The sequence below is a fragment of the Mastigoproctus giganteus genome, chromosome 6 (genome assembly GCF_048544385.1).
Source record: "Mastigoproctus giganteus isolate SK-2022 chromosome 6, ASM4854438v1, whole genome shotgun sequence".
Taxonomy (NCBI): Eukaryota; Metazoa; Arthropoda; class Arachnida; order Uropygi; family Thelyphonidae; genus Mastigoproctus; species Mastigoproctus giganteus.
The window spans coordinates 21,047,151-21,064,441 of NC_143580.1; the positions used below are offsets into that span (position 1 = coordinate 21,047,151).

Below are 17,291 nucleotides of genomic sequence, written 5' to 3' on the forward strand. Positions count from 1 at the left end.
GAGTCTTATAATGGGGGATTTTAATTTTCCAGATATTGACTGGAATTTGGGGGCTGGTCACTCACACACTAGCAAGGCTTTGGTGGATTTATTGGATGATTGTTTTCTACATCATCATGTTCGGGAGGCAACTAGAGGGAGTAATACTCTTGATTTGATTATCAGTAGTGATTCTTCATGCATTAAGAATCTGCAGATAAATGAACCACTAGGTGGCAGTGATCACAGTGTGCTGAAGTGGGATTTACTCAAAGAGGTAACTACCATTAGGGGTAAAGGGATGGGTTATTGCTTTCGTAAAGGTGACTACAATGAACTGAGACAGTATTTAAATTCTATACAGTGGGACCAACTGATGATGTTAGCAACAGCAAATTCAAAATGGGAAGCATTCAAAGAACTTATCTTGGAAGCTACTAGGCTTTGCATACCAACTAAGAAATGTTCAAGGTTTAGGCTTAAATGGATGTCAGATGAACTAATGAGACATATGGCAGAAAAGAAAAATGCATGGGATACACACAAATTAGCACATGACACAGAAGCCTATGATATATACAAGTTGATCTGTAACCAAGTTACAAAGGAGGTTAGGCTGGCGAAGGCAGATTACGAGAAATCTTTGGGAAGGGATGCAAAGAAAAACAGCAAAGAGTTCTTTACTTATGTAAACTCTAGAAGGAAGGGGATGAATCAGATTGGTCCACTTGATATCGATGGGTCAACTGTTGATGATCCTGCTCAGGTAGCTAACAAATTAAATGAATATTTTGCATCGACATTCACACATGAGGAGTTATTCAGCGAGGGGAATGCCAGAGGTGTATTCAACTCTGGCAGTAAGCTAGAGAATCTTGTAATCTCTGAGTTAGTTAGTTAGTTAGTTTTTAGGAGCATTAGCAACTAAAGCCATATTGCTCCGGGATATGCGGTGGTCATTCCCTGATCTTTCCGCATCCTCCATATTTGGTGGTGACGGGCTCGAACCCCGTTCTAATCAAGAAGCGTGTGCTACGCACTGCTGCTCCTTCCCACCTGGCTACGGAGGCGCCTGTGTAATCTCTGAGAGTAAAGTGGAGGAGAAATTGTTGAAGATAAACACAAGAAAGGCAGCTGGGGTGGATGGGATATTAAAGGAGACAGCAAAGGAAGTAAGCAAACCCTTAGCCATAATTATGAGAGCTTCCTTGGACTCAGGGGAGGTACCCATGGACTGGAGATGTGCAAATGTGACCCCAATTCACAAAGGAGGATCAAAGGCTGACACAAGTAATTATAGACCTGTGAGTTTAACTTCTGTTCCCAGAAAATTAATGGAGGCACTGGTTAAAGAAGCACTGCAGGATCATCTAGACAAGACTTCAGTTATAGCTCGGACACAGCATGGTTTTGTTAAGGGGAAGTCTTACCTGACCAATTTGATTGGATACTATGATGCAGTCACAAAAGAACTGGATGCAGGGAATAACTTTGATATTATATACTTGGATCTTAGAAAGGCTTTTGATACTGTTGCACATGGAAGACTTCTGCACAAATTGGAGCAGTGTGGCACTGGAGGCAAATTGCTGCTATGGATAAAGGGGTGGTTGAGGGGGAGAAGACAGAGTGGTAATCAATGGACACTGCTCATCGTGGACTAATGTTATTAGTGGAGTCCCTCAGGGTTCAGTATTGGGTCCATTATTGTTTTCTGTATTTATAAATGATATTGATGATGGCATATCAAGATTGCAGAAGATACGAAGATTGGCAGGGTTGTCAAGGACACTACTGACACTATGCTGCTGCAACAGGATCTGGAAAGGTTGAGCAGACGGGCTGAGAGGTGGCAAATGAAGTTTAACATTGATAAATGTAAAGTACCACATATGGGAAACAGCAACCCCAGAGCAACGTATGAACTCTGTGGTACTACACTGACAGTGGTAGAGAATGAAACGGACCTGGGCATTTCTAGGAGCATTTCTAGGAGCTGGGGGTGGTTGTGAAGGCAGATATGAAGTTCTCTGAGCAGTGCAGATGGGCTGCAAGTGTAGCTCATGGCGTATTGTCAATGATATATAGGAATTTTTCTAGCAGGGATAAGGAGGTGATTATTCCCTTGTATAAGGCAATGGTCAGACCACACCTAGAGTACTGTATTCAGGCCTGGAGGCCTCATTTCAAGAAGGATGTAGAGCTGCTGGAACGAGTACAGAGAAGGGCAACAAGAGTAATGAATGGAACAAAGGGGTGCTCTTACAAAGAAAGGCTTAAGTTTTGCAAATTACCATGTCTGGAGACTAGGCACCAGCGAGGTGATCTGATAGAGGTGTATAAAGCCTTGAATGGTTTCAGCATGCTCAACGCTGATGGGATTCACCTTTTGCTCAGAATAATCACCTGAGAGGGCCTAAATTCAAATTGAGGAAAGACAGATGTAGGATAGACGTGCGGAAATTTGCCTTTAGCCAGCAGGTGGTTGGCTGGTGGAACAGACTTCCATCCCTTGTCATGGAAGTTGATAACCTAAATAAGTTTAAGGCTCAGCTGGATAGGTATTTCGAACGAACAGAGGGGTGAAGTGGAAGTGGTTATTTTATTTTATTTTATTTTTTTTAAATTTATTTATTTATTTATTTTATTTTATTTTATTATTTTATTATTTTATTTTTTGGCTGATGCTGCATAAGCTTGCTTTCTTGCATCAAATGCCTCTGCTAATGCTAATGCTAATATTTGAATGCAAAGACACAAAGATATGAATTTAGAAGAGTTGTTAGCTATATTCATATGTCCATACAGGGGAGGATAATACATGACATAGTACTACGTAGCTTAACAAGTTAGTTATTGGCACATACATATTGGATACATATAAGAGACAATAATAGCAACAGATTAACTTACTTTTCTTCAGAATTTTTATGTTGAGCCATTCTGTTATCAAAGGCTAAACATGTACGGTAAGGAGAAACACTTAAATTTGTGGTTAATACAAGGTTTTGCAGAGTTTGTTCTAAAACTACTTTATCTTCTTCAGTAGGAACAGTATAAAATTCTCTAATAGGATAGGAATCAGGTTTCTCAAAACTAGGTGTCCCCACAAACTCTATATCTGGATTTGGCCTACATATACAAAAGTAAATGTCAGAAAGAATGTTAGATATATAAAATTTCACATTGAAAAAATTATAATTAATATATAAAAAAACTTTAAATATAATCCTATAAGTTTATTCTATTAACTCTGTAGTGGGCATAGCATAAAAAAAAATCCAAGTGCAGGTGCATGGGTTGCTTTACATTTATTTATTAATAATAAATAAATAAATAAATATTATTCATTAAAATAATAAATTTTTTTAAAGCAAACCTGAAAATTTCTCATTTTATTTTTTATTCTGACAACATATTGATAATAAAAATAAAGAATACCTTTATTAACAGCAATTATATTACCAAAAAATATTATTTTCTGACTACTTCACTTTCAATGTTCAGCAGCATGAAGCAAGCAAAATGAACTTAAATCACTCTATGGAAAATCAACAGTTAATGACTTGGTAAGCAAACAAAGAAAATGGGTTTGCTCAAAGAGATTTTTGTGGTCAAGGGAAAGGGGAGAGCTTCAAGAGAGGGTACTACGAACTGGAAAGACAACTATACGCTGTTGAATATGAGTTCATTATGGGAAGATTCAAGGGATTTATCTGGGAAGCTATCAATGAATTTGTTCCAGTGGAGAAGCCCCATAAAAGAAAGGTGTCCAGGTGGATGATCGGAGAGGTTAAAGGTTTAATTGAGCTAAAAGAGAGAGAAAAAAAAAATCATGGGATATATATACTAACTATTACGAGATAATGATTTACATGAGTATTACATATGTATAAGTAAGAAAAACCACTGATGGGTTAAGATAGGCAGAAGCTGAAAATGAGAAATCACTAGTAATGAGAACTAAAAATGGAGACAGAGTCTTTTTTTGTACATGAATAAAAACAGAAGAGACTGAATCAGATGGATCCCTTGAATGAATGAACTGGAAAAGTTATAGAATGATCAACAGAAGTAACAGACAAATTAAATAGATACTTTGCAATGATCTTTACAGTCGAAAGACCATTTGAATCACAAAGGATCAGTGACAAAGAATTAGATTGCTATAAATTAAGTAATACATTAATCTTGGAGAAGAACACATGGGGAAAACTTCTGAAGTTGAGCAAACCGGGAGTGGATAGTATACATCCTCTTTATAATTAAAAAAACGGTTCAACCTGTTAAGGATTTTAATGAGATCATCACAGGATTCTGAGGATATTCCTCTGGAAAGAAGTGCTAACATCTCCTCAATCAACAAAAGAAATGCAAAAGATGTAATGGACAACTATGAACCAGGGAGTTCGACTTCCATGATGGATTTTTTTTTTTTTTTTTTTTATGAGAACCCCAAACACGAGAGGTATTATAACCTATAGTACTTAGTACCTTGCTTGGGTTGGAGGTTGAGAAGACGAAAGAAGATATTTGTTGATATTGGACTTGAACTTCTGTAGATTGTAATTTTCAGGAAATACGTATGAAGGAAGGTGTTCCAGAAAACGGCAGTTGAATGAATAAATGAGGAAGATGAAAAGTTGGTTCTGTGGGTTTGAAGTTGGACAGTAAATGGATGTTGGCTGGTGGCGGCACGTGTTCGGACTGTTTTGAAAGAGAGAGCGGGAATTATAGAAGCCAATTCAAAAGAACAGGCCCATGGAAGTATCTGTAGAAGAGGCATGCAGCAGAAACAGTGCGTCTATGAGAAAGCGAGTGGAGAGACTCTGTTAGAGATGAATCATTAATTAACCTAACTGCCCTCTTCTGAATGGAATCAAGAAGCCTGAGAGAGGTTTTGGGGGCACCACCCCAGATGTGGGAACAATATTCCATGGCAGGGCGGATTTGCGATTTATACAGAGTGAGCAGCTGTTTGGGAGAAAAGTAACACCGAGAGCGAAGGAGAAAACCAAGTTTTTTAGATGCAGAGGAAGCAATATTTGTAATGTGCTTGTGCCAAGAGAGATTAGAAGTCAGGGTAATCCCCAAAAGAGATATATCATTTTGCCTAGAAATCGGAGTGTCACTAAAGATAAGCATAGGAGCAGAAGAATCCTTTTTGTGAGATATAAGACAAGATTGAGTTTTAGAAGGGTTGAAATCAACTAAGTTGTCTTTGCCCACTGGAGAATTACCTGAAGATCAGCATTTAAGGAATTGGCAGCAGATTTTCGAGAACTTGAAGCTGATTGAGCTGGACAAGGTTTCTCAAAATGGAAAGTTGAATGCAATGTGCTATCATCGGCAAAACTATGGATAGGATTTCCAGTCAATGGAAGAAGGTCATTGATATACAAGAGGAAAAGAGTGGGGGAAAGAACTGAACCTTGGGGGACACCGGCATTAGTGGAGAAGTTAGAAGACAGAGAGCCCTCTACCATCACCCTCAGTGAGCGATCAGAGAGAAAACTGGATAACCAATTACTAAAAACAGTTGGCAAACCATAAGATGGAAGCTTGTTTAGAAGACCTTTATGCCAAACACGATCAAAAGCCTTTGAGATGTCGAGAGCAACTACTTGTGTTTCACCGAACCTTTCCATTGAATTAGTCCATAAATGGGTAACATAAGCCAGAATATCACCAGTGGATCGACACTGGCGGAATCCATACTGGCGATCGTTGATCAGACGGAAGGTTTCTAGGTAGTTTAAGAGTTGGCGGTTAATTGATTTCTCCATTACTTTAGAAAGAGTAGAAGTAATTGCAATGGGACGATAATTGGATGGGAGGGATTTGTCACCCTTTTTAGGAACTGGCTGGATATGAGCAAATTTCCAAGCAGAAGGAAAAACACCTTTGGAATAAGAAAGTGAAAAAAGGCGGCAAAGAATAGGAGTAAGTTCAGGAGCACAGGTTTTGAGAACAAGTGGAGAAATACCATCAGGACCTGGAGCTTTCTTAGCATCAAGATTCATCAAAATTCTTCTGATATCCTTTTGACGGAAGACCACAGGAGGCATTGAATGGAGCGTGTTAGGAATGGTGGCAGGTGTTTTACCAAGATCATTAATACATGAGCTCGAAGAAAAATGGGATGCTAGCAGGTCAGCTTTATCCTTGGCTGAAGTGACAACAGAACTATCTGGTTTGGACAGAGGTGGGAGCAGAGATGGGCAAAAGTTGCGGCCAATAGCTTTGGCAAGAGACCAGAATGCTCGCTACCATTAGGGCAAGAAGCAAGTTTTCTACTCTTAGCCTGTTCAAACTCTAGTTTGGACTGATTAATAACTGCTTTACAATTGTTGCGAGCTTTAGTGTAGGCAGAAAATGAAACTGAAGAATTAGAAACAAGCCAATTACGATATGCAACGTTCTTCTCTTGGACAACCTTAGCACATTTATTGGAAAACCAAGGTTTAGATAAAGGACGAGATTTTAAAGTGTAGTGTGGGATAAAGGATTCCATTCCTGCAAGAATAATTTCACTGACACGATCTGAGCAAACGTTGACATCAGAAGTTTTGAAACAGTAATCAGACCAAGGAAAAGAAGAAAAGAAGTCTCTCAGGTCATCCCATTTTGCATTCTTGTAATGCCAAACAATACGAGGTTGGGAATAGCCATGAGATAAAGGTTCCATTGGAGAAGAGACAATCACCAAGTTGTGATCTGAAGTGCCTAAAGGACCTCTCACTTCAACCTTGTACTTAGAAGGGTTGTTTGTGAGAAAAAGATCAGGCGTATTGGCTGTATGATTAGGATTGTCCGGTATTCTTGTAGGTAAATGAACAATCTGTGCTAGGTCATTAGTAATTGCAAAAGCCTCAGCATCTCGACCTGCTGGGTCGGTGTGACTAGAAAACGGAAGCCAGCTGGAGTTGTGAACGTTAAAATCACCAAGGAAAATTACCTCACTGTTAGGAAAGTTGGACTGGAGAAAGTCAAGTTGCAATGAGAGGAAGTCAAAGAGCTCAAAGTGATTAGTGGAGTTGGGAGAACGGTAGAGACCACAGATGAATTTTACACAATGAGGTAGAGAGATTTTAAGCCAGAGAAGATCAAAGAGAGGAGATTCCAAATTGCCAAGTCTTTGACAGAGAATATCAGAACGGACATATGCACAAGTACCACCTTTGAGGTGAAAGGAATCATACAGTAAATAATTTGGACATCTGAGATGAGCAGTAGTTGAATCAACTGATAACTGAGATTCAGTCAGAAAAAGTACATGGGGTTTGGAAGACTGCAAGTGGAAATGGACATCGTTGAGATTAGAATTGAGACCACGTATATTTGTGAAATGAATTAGGAAGTGCTTGGGAGGTTTAGATCTTTTCGCAGATAAGCTTGCTCTATTATTTTGACAATTCATGGTGTGTTCAATAGTAAGAAAAAGTGGGTGGGACATGCTGTATGAAGTAATGAAATTTTTGGATATGGCGTACATGTGGTAAGAATATACCCAGATCCTTGACATAACGTGGCCTCGACAATGCTCCCCGCACACACACTACTCGGACTCCCTCCAGTCACTATCTGGCAGAGTAGAGGTAGCAAGATTATACACTAGCTGATCCGGAAGCTTCCTAGAGAGTTACCAATAGGTTCAGTCCGGTGTACTAACTAGCGGCCGGCCTGCGAACACCGTTTTAGAGCTGTACCCTCGAAATGTAAGGAATATTGGATCTCGCCACGACATTCGTCATAACCTCAAAAATCATCAATCATACTGCATGATGGAAGAGATAGGGAAGGGTTGGCCGGAACTTAGCTCTAGAGACTAAACATCGGTTCCACCACTTCAAGCCTCCAATAAGCAAAGTGGTGGTATTTCACCGGTTGATGAGAGTCATCTACCACCTAGTACTGCCTGGTAACATAGAGGGGCGGCGTTCCTCCATGTGGTGTGGGCGCCACACCTCGACCCCTGCTTACGTTGGTTCACACCTGGGTGGTCACCCACCATGTACTTGTGCATGAAGGTTATACCCAGGATTACTAACAGTCCCACCATCGTGAAGGTGCAAGCAGAGGATTTGGCTGTCATAGACCATCCGGACTTCGCCAAAATTGGGTCCACTTTGACTTGAGTGTCACCCAAATATCAGTTCCATCAGCGTTTTAGACTCCCAGGTAGCAAGAACAGCTTGTCTGACATATCTGAGAGAATGTCTGTGACGACCTCAAGGTCCAAAGGATACCATCATGAAGTCTTGTCTGATCAACTAATTAATTATTATAACCAAGTCATAAGACAGTTGGACACAAGAAACAACTTTGACATTATTTACCTTAACTTCAAAGTTTTTGTTACAATTCACCATTACAAACTGAAGCAAATTGGAATTAATGGTAAGATCCTATGTTGGATCAAGGGCTGGCTAAAAGACAAGAAAAGAGTGGTCATAAAGGAGCATATCTCAGGATGGACCAGTGTAGTAGGTGGACCAGTGTAGTAGGTGGAGTTCTCAGAAATCAGAGTTGAGGCTACTTTTGTTTCTTGTCTTCCTTAATGACATTGAGGGATTCGATAAGTCAAAGTTTTCTCATAATTAGAGGTAGGAAAGGTGGTAAACAACCAGAACTAAGCCATTTTACTTCAAAATGACTTAGATTTTTGTACATATGGTTTGAAAAATGACAGTTGAAGTTTAATGCTTCTAAAGATTTTGCATCTAGGGAACAGAAATTCAGGAGTTACTTATAAGCTGCTGCTGGGAGGGGAGTTAAAAAGTAGTTCAGGATGAAAAAGAATTAGAGATTATGACTCAGCCAGACATGAAATTTTCCACACAATATAAACAGGCATCCAGAAGAGAATTAGTATCTTGTTTATGATATATATAGGACTTTCACAAATAGAGAAAAGGGTATCATTATCCCATTGAGAGCCCTGTCAATCAATTCGGCCCTGGAAAGACTGTGCAGGGCTCAAGGGGTAGAATTTTTTTCAGCCTGGTCTGTACTTGTTAACAGGAGAGACTGCTTCTACAGGGATGGGATACACTTAAATAGAAAGGGTGCAAGAATGTTTGCTGATGCTATCGAGGCAATGTTAGGTGGGTCGGAAAACTGCTAGATTGGGGGGATACAAGGACTAATAGATTAACAGTAGCCACTGGCAGAGGTGAAAGTGATTCTTGCACTGCTTCTATTGGAATGAGCCGCAGCCTGGAAAATAAGATGCAGGATATTTCAGAGACTGCTGGGAATCATTGGGGTACAAGTAAACACATGGGTTGTGTTAGGGTAGCTAAGAAAAAGAACAGGTGCATGTATACTTGTGTGTACACCAATGCTAGGAGTTTAGTAAATAAATTTGATGAATTTGAGGTATTGCTCAAAACATCAAAGGCAGATATTGTGGGGATTTCAGAGACGTGGTGTCACACAGATATAAGAAATGCAGAACTGGAATTTGGGGAGTACAATGTCTACAGAAAGGATAGACAGGATAGGAAGGGAGGAGGGGTTATGCTATTAGTTAAAAAACACATAAAATCCAAGGAAGTGAAGCCAGTCGACATCGCTGGACAGTGCAGTGTCGAGTCAGTTTGGTGTGACATAAGCATTGGGAGATCAAAATTGAGAGTAGGAGTGTGCTATAGGCCTAATGACTCTGATGAGTATAATAAGAAACTGTTCGGAGAAATAGAGTGGGCCAGTAAATCAGAGAGTCTTATAATGGGGGATTTTAATTTCCCAGATATTGACTGGAATTCGGGGGCTGGTCACTCACACAGTAGCAAGGCTTTTGTGGATTTATTGGATGATTGTTTTCTACATCAGCATGTTCGGGAGGCAACTAGAGGGAGTAATACTCTTGATTTGATTATCAGTAGTGATTCTTCATGCATTAAGAATCTGCAGATAAATGAACCACTTGGTGGCAGTGATCACAGTGTGCTGAAGTGGGATTTACTCAAAGAGGTAACTACCATTAGGGGTAAAGGGAAGGGGTATTGCTTTCGTAAAGGCGACTACAATGGACTGAGACAGTATTTAAATTCTATACAGTGGGATCAACTGATGATATTGCCAACAGCAAATTCAAAATGGGAAGCATTCAAAGAACTTATCGTGGAAGCTACTAGGCTTTACATACCAACTAAGAAATATTGTTCAAGGTTTAGGCCTAAATGGTTGTCAGATGAACTAATGAGGCATATGGCAGAGAAGAAAAATGCATGGGATACATACAAATTAACACGTGACACGGACGCCTATGATAGATACAAGTTGATCTGTAACCAAGTTACAAAGGAGGTTAGGCAGGCGAAGGCAGATTACGAGAGATCCTTGGCAAGGGATGCGAAGAAAAACAGCAAAGAGTTCTTTACTTATGTAAACTCTAGAAGGAAGGGGATGAATCAGATTGGTCCACTTGAGATCGATGGGTCAACTGTTGATGACCCTGCTCGGGTAGCTAACAAACTAAATGAATATTTTGCATCGACATTCACACATGAGGAGTTATTCAGCGAGGGGAATGCCAGAGGTGTATTCAATTCTAGCAGTAAGCTAGAGAATCTTGTAATAACTGAGAGCAAAGTGGAGGAGAAATTGTTGAAGATAAACACAAGAAAGGCACCTGGGGTGGATGGGATCTATCCAGTTATATTAAAGGAGGCAGCAAAGGAGGTAAGCAAACCCTTAGCCATAATTATGAGAGCTTCCTTGGACTCAGGGGAGGTACCCATTGACTGGAGATGTGCAAATGTGACCCCAATTCACAAAGGGGGATCAAAGGCTGACACAAGTAATTATAGACCTGTGAGTTTAACTTCTGTTTCCGGAAAATTAATGGAGGCACTGGTGAAAGAAGCACTGCAGGATCATCTAGACAAGACTTCAGTTATAGCTAGGACACAGCATGGTTTTGTTAAGGGGAAGTCTTGCCTGACCAATTTGATTGGATACTATGATGCAGTCACAAAAGAACTGGATGCAGGGAATAATTTTGATATTATATACTTGGATCTTAGAAAGGCTTTTGATACTGTTGCACATGGAAGACTGCTGCACAAATTGGAGCAGTGTGGCATTGGAGGCAAGTTGCTGCTATGGATAAAGGGGTGGTTGAGGGGGAGAAGACAGAGAGTGGTAATCAATGGACACTGCTCATCGTGGACTAATGTTATTAGTGGAGTCCCTCAGGGTTCAGTATTGGGGCCTTTATTGTTTTCTGTATTTATAAATGATATTGATGATGGTATATCAGGCTTAATGTCCAAGTTTGCAGACGATACGAAGGTTGGCAGGGTTGTCAAGGACACTACTGACACTATGCTGCTGCAACAGGATTTGGAAAGGTTGAGCAGATGGGCTTCGAGGTGGCAAATGAAGTTTAACATTGACAAATGTAAAGTACTACATATGGGAAACAGCAACCCCAGAGCAGCGTATCAACTCTGTGGTACTACACTGACAGTGGTAGAGAATGAAAGGGACCTGGGGGTGGTGGTGCAGGCAGATATGAAGTTCTCTGAGCAGTGCAGACGAGCTGCAAGAGTAGCTCATGGTGTATTGTCAATGATATATAGGAATTTTTCTAGCAGGGATGAGGAGGTGATTATTCCCTTGTATAAGGCAATGGTCAGGCCACACCTAGAGTACTGTATACAGGCCTGGAGGCCTCATTTCAGGAAGGATGTAGAGCTGCTGGAAAGAGTACAGAGAAGGGCAACTAGATTGGTGAATGGGACAAAGGGGTTCTCTTACGAAGAAAGGCTTGAGTTTTGCAAATTACAGTGTCTGGAAACTAGGCACCAGCGGGGTGATCTGATAGAGGTGTACAAAGCCTTGAATGGTTTGAGCATGCTCAATGCTGATGGGATTCTTCCTCTAGCTCAGAAAAATCACCTGAGAGGGCATAAATTCAAATTGAGGAAAGACAGATGTAGGATAGATGTGCTGAAATTTGCCTTTAGCCAGCGGGTGGTTGGTGGGTGGAACAGACTTCCATCCCTTGTCGTGGAAGTTGATAGCCTAAATAAGTTTAAGGCTCAGCTGGACAGGTATTTCGAACGAACAGAGGGGTGAAGTGGAAGTGGTTATTTTTATTTATTTATGTTACTTTTTTTTTTTTTTTTTTTTTTGGCTGATGCTGCATAAGCTTGCTTTCTTGCATCAAATGCCTCTACTAATGCTAATGCTAATGCTAATTGTACGAGTATAAGACAATAGTGAAATTGCATTTATTTCGTGAATGGAGGATACACTTGAAGAAAGACAGAATTTCTAGAAATAGTTCAGAAAAGGGCATCCAGATTAGTAAAGGGTGCCAATCAATGTGAAGAATGACTTAGAAAGAATGAACTGCACAGCTTGGCAACTAAATATCTCAGGGAGGATCTGATAAAGGCATATAAGGCCCTGAAATAGAAGTTTTTGCCATCACAAAAACTCCCACCACCCCCCTCTTACGTAGCGGAATAGTACATCACATAACATGCCACGATTGCGGCAGTTGCTACATAGGGGAGAGCTCATAACGCTTTCAGGATCGCCTTGCAGAACATGACAGATCGACTCGCCTAGGTGACACTGAACACTCTGCAATTGCGGAACATTTCTGGTCAACTCATCATGACTTTAACCCCAGATGCGTTTGTGAGGTGACTGACCAATCCCAACACTACCGTCAATGCTTTGGTTAGAATCGTTAAATATATCAAGCTGTCCAAAAGCCTTAAATCGCTGCAAGGGTAAAAGGCTACACCCTATCTTAGAATCAACAGTTTTGAAACTCAACAAACACTGGCAGCAATTCCATACAAGTCTGTGCACCAACAATGAGTGCCGATCTAGTGAATGAATGTTTGCACAATCTTGTGGTCATGTGCGCACTCTCAAAGTTATCTGAGCACGCACAGCTCATTTAGTATTTATTTTATTCTATCTCTAATGTCTATATTTTGTTAGTATTCTGTATGCATTTATTTTCACTTGCTGAAGAAGGGGTTCGTTACCCTGAAAGCTACATATATTAATCTTAACTTAACTTATTAAAATATAGTTACTGTCTCCACTGGATGTGCGGTATTGCTCTCTTAAATCATGGAATCCAGTACCACAGGCCCATTCTTCTTTAAATGTATTTCAGTGGAAATCTTAAAAATATGGCTTGTTGGAAGGTAGGTGGGCAAGGGCACTGGTTTCAACATGGTTAGCCTTTTACTTTTGTTCTTAAATAACATATACCAGCTTGCTCATTAAAAGTTAATAAAGATAAAAATAAAATAAACGAACAAATATAATATTAGATAGGGTTTATGAATCTGCATATTTTTATTTTTTTTTTCAACATTGGTTAATCAAAATCAGTTTAGAAGTAAAATTATTAAAATTAGCAAAATACCAGCATGAGCAGAGATGCATTTCAATTTATACATATTGTAATATACAACGCATGCTCAAAATATTATTATAAAATTAAATAAATATTTATATTTACAGAAAACTCCTGTGAGAAGCCAAATACAGGAAGTGGTCACAGGATGGAGTTACAATTTCAAATAAATTTCTCATAAAGGTTACCAATGACTGACCTAGGAAATGCTCCTCTCACCAATCTCCAAATTATTGAAAGAATCCAAACCCGGGCTTTCATCTTCATTTCAGAGAAAAGGGCACTTTACTAACATCTTTCTTTTTCAAAATAAATGTGATATCCCTCTCTATATCACCATTTATTACAAATATCATCACAAAAAAAAAAGGCAGAAGGATAGGTAAACAGCACATTTTAAATTCAGATGAAATCTTGCAAATATGTAAGCATCCAAAATGTATAGTTCTTTGTTGTACAAGTTAGAATGCAGTGTTCAGAAAATACAGACAACAGACAAAGTAACTATATAGAGTATTTAAAAACACATACCTAATAAAGTGTTCATTCATATTAAGCATGTCTGTTTAATTTTATTTTATTATATTTTACCATTCAAAACTCCATGGATGGTTCTTAAAATTCAAACAACTGTAGCTCTGTAATCATTCAGAATGAGACAAAAGTTTGATTTTTTATCATTTTTTTTCTTATTTTGAAACATAGAATACAAGCAAGAAGTTTTAAACACGCTTTCAGAATATATGAATGGTTTCCAAAAAGTAAAGTAACACTTTTTTTTTTCTTAATAACGGTGAAAGGGAATGAGATGAAATGCGGCGGACATATAGACCCATTAATAATGTTCAAAAAGTCTGCCAGCACAGTGTTGCAGTACTGTTGCCTCACAGCAAATTCCAGTTGCAAAATGGCAGATACTGTGCGAGTGTGGTCCAAAACAGGTGTTTGTGAAGTTATTGTGCAGCAAAAGGGTCTTCACCAAGTGACAATCACTGTGAACTGGTTGCTGTGTATGGCAAAAAGGTGATTAAAAAGAAGCAGGTGTGTTTTTGGTGCAACAAATTTAAAGCAGGCTGTGTTGACATTGAAGATCAATGTACAGAGGGCAGGCCTTCATTGAGCAAGACAGAAGACAATATTTTGCACATTAAGGGCATCGCTCTTGAAAACAGGCGAGTGAAATTGCACAGATAGTGAATGTAAGTAAGTTGACTGTTCACGAAATTGTTCACAATGTCCTTGGCTTTTGAAAGGTATGCTGCTGCTGGGTGCCCCGATAATTGTCAGAGAAGGACAAAGCAAAACGCATGGGGATGTGTCTGGAGAATCTGTTGTGATACAGCGACAAAGGAGAGGATTTTCTTGCTCGCATAGTCACAGCAAATGAAACATGGGTTCATCACTTTACCCCGGAGAGCAAACAAGACTCCATGACCTGGAAACTTCCACAATCTCCTGTGCACAAAAAATGCCCATAGCCTTCTCCTTCAACTGAAAACTGACAATACCACATCTTCTACCATTTTGTATTACACATTAAACTGATTTGTATAATTTGGCTGCAATAAATTTTCAAGGTTGTTAACTATTATCAACAGCAACCTTTACATATATAAAACTAAAAAGCAGTTAATTCTACCTTTTTGGTGGAATATATTCATCATTTGTTGGAATATTTTCTTTATCCCCAAGTTCTTTTTCTTCGCCTTCCTTGAAGCTACCTTGAAGACACAATGATCGCCAATATGGACGATGCACAGATATCACGTTTAAAATGCTATCGACAACACTAGAAAGAACAGTATAAAGTAATTAGAATTTATGCTTACACATTGTGTAAATGTAAATAGCATGTTATTTTTATATCCACTACTCCTAACTAGAGCAAAATGGAAAATGGCACAATAACTGCAGCTTATATATAATCATCTAACCGAGATGCCATATATCATCCCCAACCCATGTAGGTAAACAAGATTACTAAAAAAAAAGTAAAAAACTTTTTTGTGGAACAATTTATCCATATTATGGTTTATTTCCCAATGCTTGTATTAATTATCTGATTTTTGTATTTTACAATGTAGAAATTGTATAAAAATTGTATTGCAAGAAATTGAATAAAAGAAGATAAACTTCTTTATTGTGATCTCTCTCTCTCCCTCTTTACTCCCAACCAATGATTTAAAGTTTGCTAGTGTATGTGTTTACATATGTACTGGGTGCATATGTAAACGCTTTCCATGAATTTTTCACTATTTTCTGTCTTTCTTGTTGTTTTTAAGGTGTACTGATATTCTCCCTGTTTCCACCCCCCCCCAAACATATGTTTTTTATGACATTCTCCAGTACACTTATAACATTTCTCCTCTTTTATTAAAGAAATACAGTCGATTCCGGTTATTTGGGACACATCAGGACTAGTGCATTTTGGCCCGATTAAGCAGCTACCCCAATTATCCAAAGTTTCATGTCAAAAATACAATGGACCCCCACTTTACAACTGGTTCACTGTACAATCAAATCACGTTATGATGTAGTCACCATAGTAAAGTACCGTTCACTATATGATGTGTAATAAGTGCCGTTCATTGTGATCATGTTTGTGAACTGAATTTTAATTTTATTAAACAGCGATTCTAATTGGCAAAAACAGGAGGAATATTATCCACAGGCTATAAAAGTAAAGATATATTAAGCACAAATTTACCCTTTATTACCTTACCAATTAAAAAATTAAATGATAGGTGAAAATCGGAAGAATATACATGATAATCAGAATAATTTATTAATCCGTAATAATAATGTAATAAATGTAATAATAATTAATACAAACCGTAAACTAACTGACATTTCTGTTCACTGACATTTGTGGGTGGAGGTTAAAATTTAAAATAGTAAAAAGATAAGCAATAAATAACAAAGAACATGGCACGCACAAATTGCAAGTAACACGATACGCGCTAGTGAGAACGGAGTAACAAGTTACAAAGTTTTAAAAATAGGAATGAAGAGAAGATTCTGAAAATTTATTTTTTTATATGTAAGAAGATTCCATGGAAGTGTAAACACATTTCACCATTTTTTATTTATTTCGTATGATGTGATCAATACACGAAGGAACCAGTTTTTTCTTGCTTCCTTCTTGTATTGTGGCCGGGATATCCAACCAACCAGTTGGTTCGGCACCATTGTGATATCCAGCCAGAGGCGGGAATCGAACCCGCGACGTTTGGGTTGCCAGGCAGGCACTTTACCTACCCGGCTAGCCCGGTCAGCCACATTTCACCATAATAACTCACAGAATTCCAGCTGTCGGTATTATTGCAAATTCAATAAGATCGAGTTTACTATCCATTTATGATAGATTGCACTAACAGAAAAGCCCAATAAACAGGTGACTTATTGTTTTATGGTTGTGACCTCCAGAAATCCGACCGAACCACGTGGTACGGTCGTAGGGTAATCTCCAGTGCTGCGGTCTCCTGCCTCGATTAAACGGCATGTTATCCCAATTAAGCAAAGTAAACCCTGGTTATTTTCTCGATTGGGTTCTGTTTTTTAAGATTTGTCCAAAATAAACGGTTGCCCCGATTAACCGGTGGCCCAAATAACCGGAATCCACAGTATTTGAATTTTAAAATCAATACTAATTTGTTTTCCAATTAACCGCTTTATTCTCTCCTAACCATTTTATTTCATTCTTTTCCCGACTATTTTATTCTATTGTACGCTCTTAATGTATGAAACCATTAGTATTTTTGTAAGAATAATTTTTCAATTATTTTTCTTTTTTCTTACCTCAAAAATAATACAATTTTACAGGCATGTTGTATTTTAAATTATACATTAACTTATCCAGTATTAAATTGTATGTATTAAATTTTTCTCACAAAATTTATCATCTCTAAAAATT

General features: G+C 38.7%; 1 protein-coding gene across 5 annotated transcripts in view; it reads right to left on the minus strand.

Annotated features, from left to right (window-relative positions):
* LOC150084061 (protein deacetylase HDAC6-like) overlaps positions 1–17,291 on the minus strand; it is a 463,437-nt gene that overhangs the window by 198,140 nt on the left and 248,006 nt on the right. For all 5 annotated transcript variants that reach the window (XM_090375877.1, XM_090375876.1, XM_090375878.1 and 2 more), the window contains 2 exons: positions 15,018–15,167; positions 2,893–3,111 (listed from right to left, as the gene is read on the minus strand). In XM_090375877.1, coding sequence (XP_090232003.1) covers positions 2,893–3,111; positions 15,018–15,167 — 369 coding nt within the window. The remainder of the gene's footprint in view (positions 1–2,892; positions 3,112–15,017; positions 15,168–17,291) is intronic.